The 21051-nt window shown below is 42.3% G+C and overlaps 1 protein-coding gene across 1 annotated transcript in view; it reads right to left on the bottom strand.

Annotated features, from left to right (window-relative positions):
* The window catches only part of LOC124780123 (Down syndrome cell adhesion molecule-like protein Dscam2), a 372570-nt gene that overhangs the window by 230798 nt on the left and 120721 nt on the right, over window positions 1–21051 (bottom strand). Inside the window, exon 4 of the mRNA XM_047253757.1 lies at window positions 20707–20860. Within this exon, the coding sequence (XP_047109713.1) occupies window positions 20707–20860 (154 nt within the window). The remainder of the gene's footprint in view (window positions 1–20706; window positions 20861–21051) is intronic.

The following is a 21051-nucleotide window of genomic DNA, read 5'->3' as shown; positions in this document are numbered from 1 at the left end:
CTCCTATAGTGAATCTGAAATTTTCGTTAAGCTTTTTACCAATGGTTTTCCCTTTCTTACTGATACACCTCGGTACTTATATTGCTTATTTAAAATTAAACACCAATTCTTTCTATCTTTCCTGCTAAACATTACATAAATGATTTACATATATTCTTTCCAATTTTCTTACTTCTAAACACAGTACACTTTAAACATCTTTTTTACAAAAATTTTAAATACACTTCTTTTATCTCAGGCAAGTAAAACACACGTTATGCGCCTATTACTTTATAGCCCGTCCTTTTCACTTTACCTCCTCACTTTTCTACCTCTTCCACAACACTTATTTACACATCTATTAAGGCTTTCTTAGAAGCTCAGTCTTTCCCAGTCTGTTTAGTCTCTACTTAAACTAGAAGTTTCTTTAGAATACTGCAACATATTTTAGTGAACATTTACCTTTCACATAGAACAAAAGAAACAAAACTATTTACATATTGGTTTACTTTAATATTTATTTATATATTTATTTTCAATCTGGTAGAATTCGTGGTTCATACCTTTTGAGATCCACTATGTTTCTTACTCCCAGGCGTTTGCCTGTTAATGGGTACTCTAAATAATAAGCATTCACATTGGGTATGGACACTATTTTAAAAGGTCCATTATATATATATTTAAATTTGCTGATCTCGTTATTAATTTCACTTGACTTTTCTTGTGTTTTTACAAGAACGAGATCACCTATTTTGAATTTAGGATTCCTTACTTTTTCGTCATGACGACGAATTCTCGCATCTGCTTGTTTTCTCATCTTGTCTTTTACTAAGTTCTTTTTACTATCATAATCTAATTCAACTCTATCTGGAAATTCTAGTATGTCTTCTACTAGACTTTTACTTTTCGTCTTTTTCAGGATTTCTTCTGGAGTAAATCCAGTGCTCTCGTTTGTTAATGAATTCATGATTTCTTCGAATTCACTCACATACATGCCCCACTTCTTGTGGTTGCTATGGCAGTACGTCCTCAATAACTGACCTATCTCACGCATATATCTTTCTGCCGGATTGCTTGATGGGTGATAAGCTGAGATATGTACCACTTCTACCTGTTTCTCAGTTATCCCATCCTTCCACATTTTTTGCAAAACTGAACACCATTATCTGATAGTATTCTCTTTGGCTTCCCTACTTTCACAAAATAATCACACACCATTTTATCATACACAGCTCTGGCAGTAGCTTTTCTCAAGGGATATAGCTTTATATACTTTGAGAAAAGTTCAACTGCTACAAATATGTACACAAAACCCCCCATGGTTTTCGGTAATGGTCCAAAGATATCTACTGCTACTATTTCTAATACTTCATCAGGTTTTATTGACTGCATGGGCCCTTGATTAGTTGCATTTGTTACTTTCGCCTTTTGGCATAGATCACAAGATCTTATCCTCTGTGCTACCCTTCGTGCCATGTTGTTAAAGGTAATGCATTCATCTAACTTATCGGTACACTTCCTTGCACCACAATGGCCATATGCCAAGTGAACATAATCTATCAGCACTTCAGTGTGTTGTTCCGGCCAACATACTCTCCACTTCCCTGGATTATTTAATCTTTGAAGATACAGTACACCTTTATGTATTTTATATGAAGCTCTTATGTTAGTTGCGTCCGGATTGTCAAACTTGACCTTTACCGACTTGAGTGCATCATCATCACTTTGATATCTTCGCATATTCCGACATATGTCCCTAATTTTTTCTCTTCCTTCCGCTTTTTTTGAAGTAATTCACCTCAAAACATCTTCCCTATTCTTTACACTTTCTAGTGTCTCACATCCTTCCGGTAATCTCGACAAAGCATCCGGTACTGCATGTTCTTTCCCTTTAACATACTTGATTTCTATATCAAATTGTTGTAAAAACAGCGCCCATCTGGTCAACCTGTTATGTAACAATCTGCAGTCCTTCAAAAATATTAAAGCTTTGTGGTCTGTATGGACCACAGTCTTATGTCCCCATAAGAAAAGTTGAAATTTCCTAAAACCCCATACTATAGCTAAAGCCTCCTTCTCTGAAACCGTATAGTTTCTTTCATACTTAGACATGGTTCTACTCGCAAATGCTATTTGTCTATGAGTTTTTTCCCCATCTATCATTACCTCCTGAAATATGGATACTCCCAATCCATAATCTGAACTATCTGTTGCCATGTGGAATGGTTCACACAGGTCAGGGTGCCATAACTTTATGTTTTTAGCCAAATTGTCTTTTAGCTGGTTGAATGCTGTTTCACATTCCTCAGTCCACATATACACACTGTTCTTCTTAAGTAGGTTGTTCAGATGTGGGCTATTGAACACCTGATCATCCACATACTTACGATAAAAGGAACAAAGTCCTATAAACGACTTTAGTTGTTTTTTATTCTTGGGAGCCGGACAATTTCTTATTGCTTTGACTTTATCGGGATCCTTTTCAATTCCCTCTGGTGTTACTATGTGACCTAAAAACTTTATTTCTTTCTTCACAAACTCGCATTTTTTCAGGTTCAGGGTCATTCCTCCTTTAATTAAAGCTTTGAACACCCTGTCACATAACTCCATGTGCTCTTCCCATGTCCTTGTAGCAATTAACAGGTCATCTACATAAACTGTGATTAGCGAACTAAGTTCACTCCCTAAAATTTTGTCTAAAGCCCGAATGAACACTGAAATGGAAGTATTTAGGCCAAATGGTACCACTGTGAAATGGTAGCATTTGCCATTGAATAAAAATGCCGTGTACTTCCTAGACTCCTCACTTAATGGAATTTGCCAGTATCCTGCAGTTAGGTCTAAACTAGTCATGTACTTTACACCATTAAACTTCTGCAATAAATTATCTATGTTCTCTGGACGATCCAACTCCCTCTTCACTACTTTATTCAGAGTACGAGCATCTATCACTATTCGTACACTTCCATCCTTCTTACCTACTATCACCAGTGGGTTATTATATGGGCTAGAACTCTGTTCAATGACCCCACATGAAACCATTTTATCTATTTCTTTTTGAACTGCTTCTTTCTTAGACACGGGTACATTATATGGTGGTTTAAAGAAAGGTTCATGCTCCTCTACCTCCATGCAGTACTCATAATTTATCACTCGTCCCGGTCTGTCCAAAAATACCTCCTCATTTTCTTTCAGAATTTGCCATAGATCCTCCCTTTGGGCATCAGATAATCCTTCCGTTTTTTCCACTACATTTCGAAGGAGTGTCTCCTTATTTCCATCTTCAACTATCTGCCTCACCAGAAACCAATCGAATTTTTGACCTATTCCTGAATCATGATCATCTCTAAATTCTACCCATCCCAGCTGGTTCTCTTCCATTACTCTAGATGATTCAAATGGTATTTCTAATACCGCACTATCAACTTTACAAACTATTATCCCTTTGTCACAATCTATAATTACTTTCTGTTTTATTAACCAGTCAATGCCTAAAATGATCTCGGCACTGAGCTCTGGAACTACTAAAAATGCATTCGAAAATAGCTTGTTTTTTATCTTAAATTCCATCATCACTTGATGTTTAACAGGTTTACTACATTTCCCTGTCGCCCCTATCACTTTAACACCTGTTACTGGCATCATGACTACTCCTCGTTGCTCTTTGATCATCTCAAAAAATGCGTGCGAAATAGCACTTATTTGAGCACCCGTATCCAACAATACATATAAATCGTACTCACATACATTAATGGGCAGGATTGTTTGCATCCTATTGTCCTCTTTCATACTTTCTTTATCTTCCCATAATAAATCCTTTTCCACCACCAAGTCTTGCCATATTATTTTTCCGGTTTTTATACTGACCATTCCATCTGGAGGTTTCTTTCTCCTTTTCATTCTAAATTCTTTCACCACTTTTTCCAATAGTCCTTCGTCTAGGCTCTTTAATGCCATCTCGTTCTCATTCGAATCTGTCATGCCTGAACTCTCGGTTGCGGGATCGGAAACTTCCTCTACTTCTTTTTCTCCCTGGATGCTTTCTGATGATTCCTACGATAATTCCTCCTCCTTAGAAATATGACCTTCTTCGGATTCAAATAATTCTCGCAAATTATAATCCATTTCTCTACTTTCCCTTTGTTGGATAGTGCATTCGCCACCCTTACTTTCATTATTTTCCTCTACTAATGGAATTCCAGTCTCACTCAACTCATTTGCTTCAGTACTACAGGGATCACAACACTCTTTCTCTTGGTTAGATAAACTTTCTCTAATTTCTTTAATCACAGTCATGTACTCTTGCTGTCACTAGGTACACATCATAATCGGTATGGCTCTCTAACACTGTCATATTCGGGTCCAAATTAATCACTTGAGTGGAAGATCTTTCTAATTGTGCTGGCTGGCTTTTGAGCTGATGTACATATTCTGCATACGAGGTAATTTCTGAATCGGCATGCGTCTCTGCACTATGCCCCTTTTTCTTATCCACCCTTCCCTCTTTAATTACTTCTCGATGCGATTCGTCGACTATTCGTACGAACCTTTTACCATAAGTCACATCACTCCTACCTTGCCCCTGCCTCTCTGCACAGTTGCCATCCCTACCGACAAACAACGCCTTCTCTGGCTCTTCCTTCATCAATTCGTCACTCTGACCTCGAATTGTACTTATTTCATCCACGTGAGCCTTCACCTCCGACCGATATTCTTTTCCTACTTCATTTCCCTTAATAATTCCTCCCTGCTCTCTCTCCTCTGTTTGTATCCCTGCATTATACTTCGCAAAGTATCGTTTATGTAACTGCTCTTCAGGCGAACGACGCACTATCCTACTATAGTACTGACTACTCCGATCTTCCCTATATTTGGGCCATTTCTTTCTTTCCGCGCGCGTTAGGCCCTTGACCTGCGCGGTATTTTGTTTTCCTAATATTGATAATGCATCCCGTTTCCCTGATAGTGTCCTCTCCCTCGCTGAGAGTTACCTCCTCGACCTCTTCCTCTCATCATGTTAATTTGCGGTTCATTCCTACCACCTTTTACTATTCCATTCTGATTTCTGAAACCTCGAAACTCTCTAGTTTCACGCCACCTATCTTCATTCTCGATTTTTTCTAAAAATTCATCGAATGTTCGATGAGTGCCTCCTACATACCGCTTTGAATCGTCAGGTAGCTTTTTCCACAACTCCCACACTATCTCCGATTCTGATCTACGATCTTTAAGATACTCCAAACGCTTGAACCATCCTTCACAGTATTCTTTCATGAGCCCACACCCATGTTCTGGCATTCTGGCGACAACGAATTCTCTCCACAACCTATCTCTCTGTTGTGTGCTCCAGAATTCCTCAAGGAACTTTTCTTTGAAGTCTGTAAACTTCAAATTGTCGATATCCAAATTCAATCCCCAACGTTTAGCATGACCTGCTAAAGCGTCTACTACTAAATTAATTTTTTTTTTCCGACATGTCTGTTGGTAAGACATGTTCACAATTTTTTATAAAATCCATTGGATGTCATCCACCTTGTTTCTTTTGAGGATCGTATTTTTCCTCCCTACTCAGTATTTCCGATTTTTGCATTACCAATGGGATACCACTACAGTTAAGAAACGTCTGATTCTGAACTTGCTGACTTAACAATTTTATCTCATTACGCAGTGTATTTTCCTGCTCCTGCACACATGCATCAAAACTCAACATGGTATTGCGCAGTGTTTCAATATCAGCTGCCGTTTCTTTAACAATCTCTTTCTTCACAACTGGTACTATCACCTGTAATTTACTTTCAATTATCGGTTCTAATTTTTCACTAACCAAAGGTTCCACTGATTTCTCTATTCTCTGAATTTCGGTATCAAATCTTTTCTCTATTTCTGTGACTTTTCTCTGAACATTTGTTATTTCAGCCCTAATGCTATTTACTGATTTGTTTACCTCTGTGATACGTTGGCTTTGCGTATTCAAAATATCTAAATTGGCTTTTATTTTACCAGATAGGTTTTCCTCCAATTGGGATATATGACTAGCCATTTCTGCTTTCAAACTAGCATTCCCTTCTCGAATTTGCGCCATCATCCTATTTAACAAACTTGTTAATTCCATATCCTCTCCCTTGTGACTTGCATCCACAGATACATTGGGTTCACTTTTCACTACCTTTGGTTTCACTTCCCGTTCCTCCTGTCTTGTGGGTGTGGATTCATCTATAAGACTTTCCAACCCTACAACAGTATCTATGGTCCCTAATTGTGGGTCTGACCTTGTAATGTTTTCGTCTTGCTTGTTACTATTCGACTCCATCTTATGCTGCTGTATTTCGTGCCTAATAGAAATGTTTATTAAACCAAGTATTACTTGTTTAACTCCTACTATTGGACTTTCTTTTGCTGCTTTGCAGGTTGTCGTCTTGAACTTACCAATTGTGGTATATTTGTCTACAACAGAATTTTAAATTTAAAATTTTCTTGAAACTACAAGTTTATATAAAACACTTTTATTGCAGCCATTATTCTACAAACTTGGTAAGTCCTGTCACGGTCGCCACATGCGACCAAACCGCCGAATCTTTCCATCAGTAAATGGGGTATGTTCTCAACTGACTCGGTTGTTTTAACCCCTCCACTGATGGAATGACCCGCTTCCTACTTCCGTATGTATAAAGCCAATACGGACTTGTAGCTGTCACGCCTTTGCGCTTACTGCTACGTATTTTAACCGTAAATAGCTCAGCCCTAATGGTAAGAGGTAGTAGTGAATTCACATTAATAATCTTTGAAGACAGCACAGCTGCCACAAGCTCAGCTCACTTTTACTCCACTCCTACCCTCGCCATTGCACCACATTAACTAGGTGCTACATGGACCTTGCTAAATTCACTTGCGTATACATTTTTGACCGTTACTCGCCAGTATTTACCTAATGATTAGTACACTCCTAACCGGACTATTTCCCAAAGAGCTGTGATGATTGAACGGGTTCGATCCACGGCCTACAGTGCCCTACAATTCACAAGGTAACACTGCCTGCCTGACCCACTTAACTTGGTAGTGAGCTTATGTATCCAATCACCACTGCTAGCAGCAGTGGGTAATCCTATCAGCACGACGAGAGCAGCAGACTTACCGTCGAATCCTCCTGAAAATACTTATAACTACGGTCGCCAGCTCTGAAGGAGCAAAAGAATAAATCAGTTTTTTGGCTCGTTTCAAAGTGAAACGGCTTGAGTTGAATTTAAACTTAATTCTGAATATTACTATTTCTGATCATTCTAGGTGATTCTACAAAGCAAATACTCCCTCAATTTCTGTGAGTTGGCTTGGTAATTACCACCAAGACAACTTATGCAACTTAGGTTAACAAAATTCTATCCTTCAACTTATTTAATGATTTTGGATATTACTCTTTGGACAATTGATATAGAATTAGTTAAGTGACTTTACCTGAAAGGTTACTCAGAAAAATTTAAGTAACTATAAATAGGCGACTCATTCTGGTGTGACCATTGCTCTTTTCAACATTCTTATACGCTAAAGTATTCTACACCCAAAAGAATTGTAAATGAAAGAGGCGATGGTGGCCTCAGTCTGATTTCACTACACTATGTTTCAGGTTACTACACTTTACAATGAACAACATACGTCGTAATTTTACTCATTACTATATTCTGTCTTCTGCACTTGCACAAAAGAAAACTGGTATTCTCCTTTTACATGTATACGAAGTTCGACTTAACAATTGCAAGCAGTCTTGCCTTGGGTAGACGTGTCGGTGCTGGTGGTGAGATGCATGTGGCTAACGCAGCTCTTCACGCCTCATGCCCTTAATGGCGGCTGGAACAACGAGCTGTAGCACTCGTATAAGCTACTGCACGTCCGCCATAAAATCTGGGCGCAGGAACTCTTACAATCAGCCCCAGTGGCATAGAGACGGCTTCGACAACCATTCGTCGCGTTCTAGTCCACAAACGGCGACGATATTCTCCTCTTCACTGTTGCGCAATCACTTTTGCGTGAGCACAGTTACGCACGTCCGATCACGTCAACACTCCCCAGGCCATTGCATTGTTCAGTCCCTGTGTCTCCAGCTACCTCTAGCTATGCTCATATCACCAAGAGTGGGGGCGTTCCCCTACCACCTTTTCACCGAAATCATTTAGTATTTAAGAATATTTATATTTATTACCCTGGAGTTCATACCAGTCATAATAATTTACTACTAGCGCTTTATAACATTAAATCATACAGTAATAACTTATAATTACCAAGAAAAAGAATACATTTGACTCCGAGAGCTTAGTGCATTGTCTGACAGACAGCGCTAATTCCCAGTTTCGCCAATAGATGGCATCAGGGTGCACTCCCTGGCAGTCTCACACCAGCGCGCCCGTTTCCGACGCGCGGGCTCCAAATTACTGTCAGCCCACCATCATTTCAGTTCCGTTACAAACCGAAGCAAGTGATGCTGGGGTCTGGAGCGAAATCGTCGTCTTATCTCATCCAAGAGGTGTTCCTTTAGGCTCAGGTCGGGAGTCTAGACAGGTCAGTCCATTTCAGAGATGAAACTGTCTACAAACCACTGCCTCATAGATGCTGCTTTATGACAGATGGCATGATCATGCTGATGCAGTCATCGTCTAAGAATTGTTCCTCTATTGTACATAATACAAAAGGCTGTAAAATGGGTTCATATCCTTCCACATTTAGCATTTTCTTAAGCGCAGAAAGGGGGTCACACCCTATCCGAGAAAACACTGCCTCCCCCACATCCCCAGTATTTCACTGTTGGCACTACACATGATGGCAAGTAACGTTTTCCAGGCATGTGCCGAATCCAAACCCTTCCACCGGATTGCCCCAGGTTACAGCGTGATTCATCACTCCAAATGACTCGTTTCCAGCCATCCACTGCCCAGTGGCATCGCTCTTTACTCTACCTCATGCGACGCTTAGCCTGGACTACGGAAATGGGTGACCTTTAACGGGCTGCTCGGCCTTTATACTCCGTAATTTTTAACTCCCTACCTACAATTACTGTGTTGGCTGGACTTTTGGTAGCAGTCTGAAACTCTTGAGGGATTCCTTCTGCTGACTTCATGCGAGTCTTTGCAACCACTCTCCGGAATGCTCGACGGTCCCCGTCCGTCAATGCATGGCGTTTGCCTAGTCTCGGTTTAGTTGTGGTTGTTCTTCCGCGTTTCCGCTTCATTGTCACATCACCAAAAGTCCACTTGGCCAGCTCTGGAAGGTCTGAAATGACTATAAATGATCTGTTACTCAGGTGACATCCAGTGACTAGTCCACGTTCGAAGTTACTGATCTCTTCTCATTTACCAGTTCGCTTTTATTACCTGTCTACTGACAACACCATACTGTCAGCCTCCTTTAATACTGGCCCATTCGCCTCTCATGATATCTAGTTATCAGTTTCGTATTAAAAAGGGGTTTCCCGATAATGTCGCTCAAAAAAGAGAGAAATGTTATAATAATTCCTGTCCTGGGCGAATAAAAATTCGATATGATCAAACAGATTTTCCCGAGATGAGGATTTATAATGTCCTTAGATGCTGAAGTAGAGACCGTAGCAGATGCACTATGTGATCAAAAGTATCCGGACACCTGGCTGAAAATGACTTACAAATTCGTGGCGCCCTACATCGGTAATGCTGGAATTCAATATGGTGTTGGCCCACCCTTCGCCTTGATGACAGCATCCACTCTCGCAGGTATACGTTCAATCAGGTGCTGAGAGGTTTCTTCGGGAATGCCAGCCCATTCTTCACGGAGTGCTGCACTGAGGAGAGGTATCGATGTCGGTCGGTGAGGCCTGGCACGGAGTTCCAAAACATCCCAAAGGTATTCTGTAGGATTAAGGTCAGGACCCTCTGCAGGCCAGTCCATTACAGGGATGTTATTGTCATGTAACCACTCCGCCACAGGCCGTGCATTATGAACAGGTGCTCGATCGTGGTGGAAGATGCATTGCTCTTCAACAGTGGGAAGCAAGATGGTGCTTAAAACATCAATGTAGGCATGTGCTGTGACAGTGTCACCGCCTCCGAATTCTACTGTTGGCATTACACACGCTGGCAGATGACGTTTACCAGGCATTCGCCATACCCACACCCTGCCATCGGATCGCCACATTGTGTACCGTGATTCGTCACTCCACACAACGTTTTTCCACTGTTCAGTCGTCCAATGTTTAAGCTCCTTACACCAAGCGAGGCGTTTGGCATTTACTGGTGTGATGTGTGCTTCTGAGCAGCCGCTCGACCATGAAATCCAAGTTTTCTCACCTCCCGCCTAACTTTCATAGTACATACAGTGGATGCTGATGCAGTTAGGGATTCCTGTGTGATGGCATGGATAGATGTCTGCCTATTACACATTACGACCCTCTTCAACTGTCGGCGGTCTCTGTCAGTCAACAGACGAGGTCGGCCTGTACGCTTTTGTGCTGTACGTGTCCCTTCACGTTTCCACTTCACTAGCACTTCGGAAACAATGCACCTAGGGGTATTTACGAGTGCGAAAATCCCGCGTACAGATGTATGACACAAGTGACACCCAATCACCTGACCACGTTCGAAGTCCATGAGTTCCGCGGAGCCCCCCATTCTGCTCTCTCGCGATGTCTAATGACTACTGATGTCGCTGATGTGGCAGCACGATGCACCTAATATTAGAAACGTATGTTTTTGGGGTGTCCGGATACTTTTGATCACATAGTGTACCATTACAATGTGTCGTGGGTACTCAAGCACTGGTACAAAGGTTACCGAAATGAGAACGCAAGCCAGTGTGGGTAGAAAGGAGAGAATTTTGTTGTGGATTGGCAAGACAGCCAACCCACTATGAGAGGAAGCCGAAATGCACGAGTTTTAGCTCACGCAGACTGGCGTGAGGTCTGGAAAAGGTCAAGGAAATTAGACTAACAAAAAACGTACGTAGCTGCTGGAATCCTTAACTTTAAGCCATAATTGGTGAACATCGCTCTTGACGGTACATGTTTTACAGCATCAATAGTAACTGGCAATGGCGCCTTGCTAGGTCGTAGCAAATGACGTAGCTGAAGGCTACGCTAACTATCGTCTCGGCAAATGAGAGCGTATTTTGTCAGTGAACCATCGCTAGCAAAGTCGGTTGTACAACTGGGGCGAGCGCTAGGAAGTCTCTCTAGACCTGCCGTGTGGCGGCGCTCGGTCTGCAATCACTGATAGTGGCGACACGCGGGTCCGACGTATACTAACGGACCGCGGCCGATTTAAAGGCTACCACCTAGCAAGTGTGGTGTCTGGCGGTGACACCACAAATTCCTTTTACTGAGCTGCTGCCGCGTGTATTTAATTAATTTCATCAGAAAAAGAGATAAAACAGCAAATGCAGTCTTGGCTAGGGTGCACATACCTCTGCACGAAATTCTGAGCTATTCTCGGCTGACAAGAAATTACGGAGAGCGTGACCGGTACGGGAAACGAGGGCAAAAGCACTTTGTCACCAGCTAGCATGCTTAAAAAGCAAGTGATTAAGTGAATGAAAAATTAAAAAAATCGCATCCTATATGGTTTCTGTTCATGTTACCTCAGCGTATACCAAAATAGAATTCCAGTCTGGGTGCGAACCAGCGGAAAGGAAAAGAGTGAGCTTGAATAAATTTAAATTAAAAAGTCGTTCTTTATTGGTTTAAACAAATTTGTAACGCAACACTTGTTATTAACCTTTTACATCCAACCAGAGACCCATATTTAATGCGAAAGTACGAAAAATTCATATTTAAGGAAATAAATAGATCCATTTTGAAAATACTTAAGTTTTAGAAACATTTTATTACCAGAATGAGATTTTCACTCTGCAGCGGAGTGTGCGCTGATATGAAACTTCCTGGCAGATTAAAACTGTGTGCCCGACCGAGACTCGAACTCGGGACCTTTGCCTTTCGCGGGCAAGTGCTCTACCATCTGAGCTACCGAAGCACGACTCACGCCCGCTCCTCACAGCTTTACTTCTGCCAGTATCTCGTCTCCTACCTTCCAAACTTTACAGAAGCTCTCCTGCGAACCTTGCAGAACTAGCACTCCTGAAAGAAAGGATACTGCGGAGACATGGCCTAGCCATAGCCTGGGGGATGTTTCCAGAATGAGATTTTCACTCTGCAGCAGAGTGTGCGCTGATATGAAACTTCCTGGCAGATTAAAACTGTGTGCCCGACCGAGACTCGAACTCGGGACCTTTGCCTTTCGCGGGCAAGTGATTTACCATCTGAGCTACCGAAGCACGACTCACGCCCGGTCCTCATACTGGCAGAAGTAAAGCTGTGAGGACCAGGCGTGAGTCGTGCTTCGGTAGCTCAGATGGTAGAGCACTTGCCCGCGAAAGGCAAAGGTCCCGAGTTCGAGTCTCGGTCGGGCACACAGTTTTAATCTGCCAGGAAGTTTCAACATTTTATTAATCTCTCCCTTAAATAGTATACATTTTTTGTCTCTAAAAAAGTTGGCAATCCCGAATGTAGTTCTTGTATAGCCGAAAAAGGCTGGAAAATATGCTATCGAAATCACTCAAGCTCTGAGCGCCGTAACTGTCAAGAGACTTGTGTCTAGATGTTGCCTTACATTGTGTGATGCCACTCAAATAATGAAAGTGAATGAAAATATTCACACAGCTGACATGGCTGCAGTAACTACATCTACATCTATACTCTGAAAATGGCCATGAAGTGCTTGGCAGAGGGTACTACCCATTGTACCACTTATTAGGGACTCTTGCCGCTCCATGCACGTATAGAGCGCGGGAAGAATGATTGTTTGAATACCTCTGTGCACGCAGTATTTATTCTAACCTTTCTCACGATCTTTATGTGAGCGTTACGGAGGGGGTTCTAGTATACTCGTAGAGTCATTGTCTAGAGCCGTTTCTTGAAACTTTGTTACTAGCCTTTCTCGGGATAGTTTACGTCTATCAAGAATCTTCCAGCTCAGCTTCTTCAGTATCTCTGTGTCACTTAGCCCTATCTGGTACGGGTTCCACACATTCGGACACTATTCTGGAACCGGTCGCCCGAGTGATTTGTAAGCAATATCCTTCGTAGACTGACTGCACTTCCCCAGTATTCTGGCAATAAATCGAAGTCTACCACCTGCTTTACCCACGACTGAGCATATGTGAAAATTCCATTTCATATTCCTTACAAAGTGTTACAGCCAGGTATTTTTACGAGTTGGCCGATTCCAGAAGTGACTCATTGATGTTATAGTCATAGGATACTACGTTTTGTCTGTCTGTGAAGCGCACAATTTTGCATTTCAGAACATTAAGACAAGTTGCTGATCCAGAATGAGATTTTCACTCTGCAGCGGAGTGTGCGCTGATATGAAACTTCCTGGCAGATTAAAACTGTGTGCCCGACCGAGACTCGAACTCGGGACCTTTGCCTTTCGCGGGCAAGTGCTCTACCAACTGAGCTACCGAAGCACGACTCACGCCCGGTACTCACAGCTTTACTTCTGCCAGTACCTCGTCTCCTACTTTCCAAACTTTACAGAAGCTCTCCTGCGAACCTAGCCGAACTAGCACTCCTGAAAGAAAGGATATAGCGGAGACATGGCTTAGCCACAGCCTGGGGGATGTTTCCAGAATGAGATTTTCACTCTGCAGCGGAGTGTGCGCTGATATGAAACTTCCTGGCAGATTAAAACTGTGTGCCCGACCGAGACTCGAACTCGGGACCTTTGCCTTTTGCGGGCAAGTGCTCTACCATCTGAGCTACCGAAGCACGACTCACTCCCGGTACTCACAGCTGTACTTCTGCCAGTACCTCGTCCCCTACCTTCCAAACTTTACAGAAGCTCTCCTGCGAACCTAGCAGAACTAGCACTCCTGAAAGAAAGGATATAGCGGAGACATGGCTTAGCCACTGCCTGGGGGATGTTTCCAGAATGAGATTTTCACTCTGCAGCGGAGTGTGCGCTGATATGAAACTTCCTGGCAGATTAAAACTGTGTGCCCGACCGAGACTCGAACTCGGGACCTTTGCCTTTCGCTGGCAAGTGCTCTACCAACTGAGCTACCGAAGCACGACTCACGCCCGGTACTCACAGCTTTACTTCTGCCAGTACCTCGTCTCCTACTTTCCAAACTTTACAGAAGCTCTCCTGCAGTCTTTTCTGTAAGTATTTGGCCAGATTGTAGCCTATTATGAAGTGGAACATGGACAATAAGTAGTAAAGACGAGAATACCATAAAAGCTTTTGAAACCGACTGTTTCAGAATACTGAACATTAAATGGGTAGATAGAAAATTAATGAGGGAAGGATTGAATCCGACTGGGGAGAAAATAAATTTATGGCGCAGCTTCACTAAAAGAGGGGATCGATTGATGAGACACATCCCGAAGCATCATGGAAACGTCAATTTCGTAAAGGAGGGTAGTGCAGTGGGGTAAAAACTGAATGGGGGGACCAAGTCTTGACTATAGAAAGGAAGTTTACTGGATGTAGGGTGCAGAGGTCTGGTGGGGTGATACTGCGTCTGTAGCAGAACAGCCAAATCTGTCCCCCCCCCCCCCCCCCCCCCCACTCCCCTGTAAATGGTCTTTCTGCAATTTTTCTAGGCGTATTGAGCAAATTTTTGTATTTTCTAAGTAGGTTTAATAAAAATGAAGCACAGGGGAATCGAATGTCCGGTGAAGTTTAATAAAGATTTTACGTGGGTTAAACGTTTAGCACGGTGTTCAGCAAAAAAAACGTTAATTTTCGGTGTTTTCAGGAGTGTGAGAGTTTCATTCGCGCTAGGATAAAAACAAAATACCTAATGATTGTACGTAATACATCAGTGACGCCTAGTTTCAGTGGTCTTACGACACCAGGTGTATGAGCAATGCAGCCGATAACCGCTGAAGGAACGTACGTTTGTTTATGCCTGAGATCAGCTTTTAAATATTGTCTATAGGCTCAATGACTAAGAAATCCGGTAATGTTATTAATCGGCCACAAGTGGCTTACTCTCGATATTTTTAAAATCTATACAGCGTATCCTACCAACCGAAACTTGGGAGCTGCAACCTACTGGTTAGTGGGGCAAGTGAATTCCAACTTAGCTGCTTGCTTCCTCCACTGTCGCGTCTCGCAACAGTCCTCTGTTTGCAGAAATCGAAAGCCTTTGATTCGGCACTCGCTCACCGACTTCTGGCGTCCGGCAAACAATATGGTAGGCTATACTGCGTTCATCATAAGAATAAACTTGGTGTAAATACAGGGCTATTACAAATGATTGAAGCGATTTCATAAATTCACTGTAGCTCCATTCATTGACATATGGTCACGACGCACTACAGATACGTAGAAAAACTCATAAAGTTTTGTTCGGCTGAAGCCGCACTTCAGGTTTCCGCCGCCAGAGCGCTCGAGAGCGCAGTGAGACAAAATTGCGACAGTAGCCGAGAAAGCGTATGTCTTGCTTGAAATGCACTCACATCGGTCAGTCATAACAGTGCAACGACACTTCAGGACGAAGTTAAACAAAGATCCACCAACTGCTAACTCCATTCGGCGATGGTATGCGCAGTTTAAAGCTTCTGGATGCCTCTGTAAGGGGAAATCAACGGGTCGGCCTGCAGTGAGCGAAAAACGGTTGAACGCGTGCGGGCAAGTTTCACGCGTAGCCCGCGGAAGTCGACGAATAAAGCTAGCAGGGAGCTAAACGTATCACAGCCGACGGTTTGGAAAATCTTACGGAAAAGGCTAAAGCAGAAGCATTACCGTTTACAATTGCTACAAGCCCTGACACCCGATGACAAAGTCAAACGCTTTGAATTTTCGGCGCGGTTGCAACAGCTCATGGAAGAGGATGCGTTCAGTGCGAAACTTGTTTTCAGTGATGAAGCAACATTTTTTCTTAATGGTAAAGTGAACAGACACAATGTGCGAATCTGGGCGGTAGAGAATCCTCATGCATTCGTGCAGCAAATTCGCAATTCACCAAAAGTTAACGTGTTTTGTGCAATCTCACGGTTTAAAGTTTACGGTCCCTTTTTCTTCTGCGAAAAAAACGTTACAGGACACGTGTATCTGGACATGCCGGAAAATTGGCTCATGCCACAACTTGAGACCGACAGCGCCGACTTCATCTTTCAACAGGATGGTGCTCCACCGCACTTCCATCATGATGTTCGGCATTTCTTAAACAGGAGATTGGAAAACCGATGGATCGGTCGTGGTGGAGATCATGATCAGCAATTCATGTCATGGCCTCCACGCTCTCCTGACTTAATCCCATGCGATTTCTTTCTGTGGGGTTATGTGAAAGATTCAGTGTTTAAACCTCCTCTACCAAGAAACGTGCCAGAACTGCGAGCTCGCATCAACGATGCTTTCGAACTCATCGATGGGGACATGCTGCGCCGAGTGTGGGAGGAACTTGATTATCGGCTTGATGTCTGCCGAATCACTAAAGGGGCACATATCGAACATTTGTGAATGCCTAAAAAAAACTTTTTGAGTTTTTGTATGTGTGTGCAAAGCATTGTGAAAATATCTCAAATAATAAAGTTATTGTAGAGCTGTGAAATCGCTTCAATCATTTGTAATAACCCTGTATTACACCATGTATTCTTCCGCGTTTGCTGGAATCGCATTGGATTTTGTTTCTCGTGGCGCGGCCAGCGAAGCCGCCTTGAGTTCAGTCGAATACGATAAGAAGGATTACGTTTTATGCTTTGCGTTTCGAGCGCACCGACTGAGCGAGATCACTGGATAAAAGCCTTACTGGCGCATTTAACTTGGACAGCACTGACCAGCCAGGTAGTTCAACTAATCTGCGAAGTTGTGAACAGCTGCAGTTAAGATGTAAAAAGATACGACCAGACAAGCATTATAATTTCATTTCATTTTTAAACAGAATTAAACAATACGTGGCAAAACTTCGGCAATGTGCTTCTTTAGGAGACCAAACTGAAAACACGACATGCTCACGTTCTTGGTGAACATATTATTGTAATGGAAAACAAGTGTGAAGAAAGTACCTAACTTTAAAACGGAACAGGATTTCACCGTATAGTTGAATAATTAAGCCACCGACGGTATCACTGTCAGTCGTCTGTTAACCTCTGAACTCCTTTTATATCCGACGAATACATCTACATCCATACTCCGCAAGCCACCTGACGGCGTGTGGCGGAGGGTACCTTGAGTACCTCTATCGGTTCTCCCTTCTATTCCAGTCTCATATTGTTCGTGGATACATTTCAATATTGGAACTATCATCTGCCATATTGATAACGAAGCATCAACAACAGAATCCAAGAAGCCATCCAAGCGCCACATTTTCTCCTCTTCTTTTATGACGTGCCATTCTGTGTCCTGCCAGCGTTCGACAATGACGTGTGACAACCCTTCGTGCATTAGCTTCAGTACGTTTGGCAGCATAAATGAATTGTCATTTCTCGCGACAAGTTCCTTCTCTTGACACCTTACCAGGTAGGATTGACGGAGGACATCGAACAAGTGCAAAGACGGGCAGCTCGTTTCGTGTTATCGCGCAACAGGGGTGAGAGTGGCACTGATATGATACGCGGACTGGGGTGGCAGCCACTGGAACAAAGGCGGTTTTCTTTGCGGCGAGATCTGTTTACGAAATTTCAATCACCAACTTTCTCTTCCGATTGCGGAAATATTTTGTTGACACCCACCTACGTAGAGAGAAACGATCACCATAATAAAATAAGAAAAATCAAAGCTCGAACGGAAAGATTTAGTTGTTCCTTGTCCCACGCGCCAATCGAGTGTGGAATGGTAGAGAAGTAGTTTGAAAATGGTTCGATGAATCCTCTGACAGGCACTTAAGTGTCAATTGCAGAGTAACCATGTAGACGTATATGTAGATCGATTTTGTAGTGTTCAGATTGCAGTTTTACAGGAGAACAGTGGAAATGCAGCTTTTGTACGGTCTGTTCGATGCCGTTAAATTATTTTCCATGTCAAACGACGCTTATCATTCCGGCCCGTGTGAAACAACATCTGTGGCGTAAAACAATGGTCACAGTCCAAGTAAAAGGTTTTTGATTTGTATTTTTGTCCCAAAAATCTGTAACGGTTTTTTAAATTCTAAACAAGCTTTATTAACAATATTTAATAAAATATCAATAATTGAGAATTTATATTTGCAACGAAAACTGGACTTTAGCATGCGATATCTAATTAGAAACAGATGTGCATTTTCCGTAAAATGATAATGAAATCTTTATTAATTAACGTACATTTGATGTATTTTATATCTAAAAGCTATATGTTTTTAAAAAAATAAACCCCAGTCAGGGAGATTCGGGCCAGCGATCATCCACAGTACAACCAAATAAAAGTCCCCATCGCTACCGATTACACCACGCGAGTCTCTTTGCAACTTCGAACTCGATTTTCTCTGTAAACATGTGAAAAATGTTAGGAACAAACTGTTTCTTGCCATTTGTTAACAATATTCCACGAACACATTTCACTACGGAGCATGGGGCAGCGTCACCCATATTCGCAGCACGTTTTACCTCACAAAAGCACAACAAGCAGTTACAAAGACTGTACACGATTTCTTAAATTAAAACTTCGTAGCTAAAGTGTGATTAAGAAAAACGTTGATGGTTGTTCATACATATATTAAAACTTCATTTACAGCAACAATGTAATAAAATATCTAATAGATAAGTAGGAACTACCTCCAAGAGCGGAACAACACCAGTGAACTGCTTGTGCTAAGCCTGCTGACCAATCATAGCGTTTGTGTTTGTTTACGTCAGATTCTTTTTGTGTTTTTTTTTTTTTTCATTTTGACTTTTGGTCTGAAGACCATACAGCTATCTTTCAGTGTTTTCGGGTTTTACAAAGTGAGGTCACATTTATCTAAAAATTTCGTAATTAATTTTAGGATTAGTATATTATTCGATTGCAGGAGATCTGGTACGGTAGTTGGCAATGGTTGATTGCATCTCATTAATTGTTGAATAAATTCGATTTTTTTGCTTTCCATGTAGTTTACATTCGAAAAAGATGTGACTGATATTCCCCACTATTATTCCATTACATTCGCAATAAGGATTGTCTAGGACGCTTAATCGGTGAAGACGGTTAGGGAAAGATCCGTGATTAAATCTTATTCGGATTATTGAGTTTATAAATTTTTCGTTCGCCTTAATTGAGTAGTACCAGGGTTTTGAAGGAATGTTCGGCTATATTTGACCATAATATTTCCCTCTAAAGCACAATGAAGCTTGATATTCGTCGTTCCATTGTCGCCTTGTTCTTCTATATAAAGTAGTCTTCGTGTCTGATGACGGTAATAAGATATTTACAAAAGTAAAGTGTTGAGCAGCACTTTTCGCTAATTCATCGACCATTTGATTATATTTAAGGTTGGCATGTTGTTTGATGCACGTATGTTTTATCTTCTTTCCAGTTTATTCGTTTTTTTTGGTAGCTTTCATGATGTCCACTACCAGTGGATTTAATTTCTTGAGAATGGCAAGTGTCTGCAAGTATTGGAGCAACGTTCTTCAGTGCGCTATAATCAGAATGCTTCTTGGTGTGAGGGTCCGCGAATAACATAAAGCTGCGAGTATAGCTTTAGCTTCTGCCGTAAAGCTAGAGGTTTAACTGGGAAGCGATATCAGTTCCCTGTAATTTGTGCTTGGACGTAGGAAAGCCCAACCTACTCTACCATTATCTAGAGTTTTGGAGACGCCAGTATGTTCTGCACCATTATTTGTTGTTATTGGGAATTAGAAGACATCAGCTACTGAAGTTATTTCGTTGTACTGGTATTCTGAATTACGATATGTTAACGTTCTCCGGATATTAGGTATGATGTACTTTGGGCTTACGAAGCTTGTACAGTCCTGGTTTTAGGGCAGTGTTTCCTCTCTGTCTATTCATGTCTTTTTGAAACCATCTGTCGAGTTTCTGTATCAGTGGGTGGTCAATTACACCAAGTCTTCTTACAAGGAATATATCGGTCATTAATTTGCATCGTAGGGCACAGGGCATTTGTGCAGTTTCAGCTAACAATGCATTTGTTGGCGTGGAGCGCATACATCAGGTTTATTCTAATGACGATGGAAGTGTAGTGAAACAGCAGTAAGAATTCCATTGTTGAACGTGGGAGAGCTGTGTAGGCGGCATCTGTATCAATAGAGCGCATTGTTGTCACCCAAAAACAATGAAATCACGTTAGCGGTGGACGTCTGCCCGGCAGTAATCGTTTCTTTATGAAGCTACACGGGACGAAATGAATCTGTAGAAATGACGCTGTGAGAACAGCGTGCTCTTACAACGGAAAGGCAGAAGACAGGAATTGAAGGAGTAGAAGACGTTTCTTTCCGGTTAATTCTTAAATCTTGTATTTGTAGCGTTTTTCCCTGTCGGCGTTTGGGCCTCCTCTGTGGCTGCGCCCTTTGTGGGGTCTCTGTTGTCGCCCTCTCGGTACGGGCGTGGTACGGTGCACATGAGGAGGCTTGCACTGAATAGACAAACATGAAGAGCTGCATCAATCTAGTCTTCCGACTGAAGACAACGTTAACATCATCACCATTAGCATCATCATTACCTTCAACAATAACAACAACAGCTACCTTTGGTGATTGATGTACTCTACTAAGGAAGCCCATTGTAATAACACAGAGAGCTAGACTTTTAGAGCTGTTCCAGATCGGTATATACGTATTGAAGGGTACTGGCTACTGACCTGTGGCCGAGACGTGAGGCGGTAAGAGGCCGTCCATCGAGGTACCAGGTGAACTGCGGGGGCGGACTTCCAGCGGCGGAGCACCGCAGCGACACCGGCGGTCCTGGACTCAGCGCCTGCTCCACGAACGTCCACTGCAGCTCCGGCACCGTGTCTGCAACGTCACGACATTTGTCACCAAACGTTACCTTCTGTGGAGACGGAAAGGCAGTAAGCAGGCATCCCTGTGGCATACTTGCCCAGCATTGCAAGTTTCCAACAATAACAATCAGCCGTAGCTATTCTTAATAGTTACTGAAAAGTTTTGGGTGTTATAGTATGATTTAAGTTAGATAGTACACTACT

The sequence above is a fragment of the Schistocerca piceifrons genome, chromosome 1, assembly GCF_021461385.2.
Source record: "Schistocerca piceifrons isolate TAMUIC-IGC-003096 chromosome 1, iqSchPice1.1, whole genome shotgun sequence".
NCBI lineage: Eukaryota > Metazoa > Arthropoda > Insecta > Orthoptera > Acrididae > Schistocerca > Schistocerca piceifrons.
The sequence above is the reverse complement of the archived record's forward strand: the minus strand, read 5'-3'. Positions and strand labels throughout refer to the sequence as shown.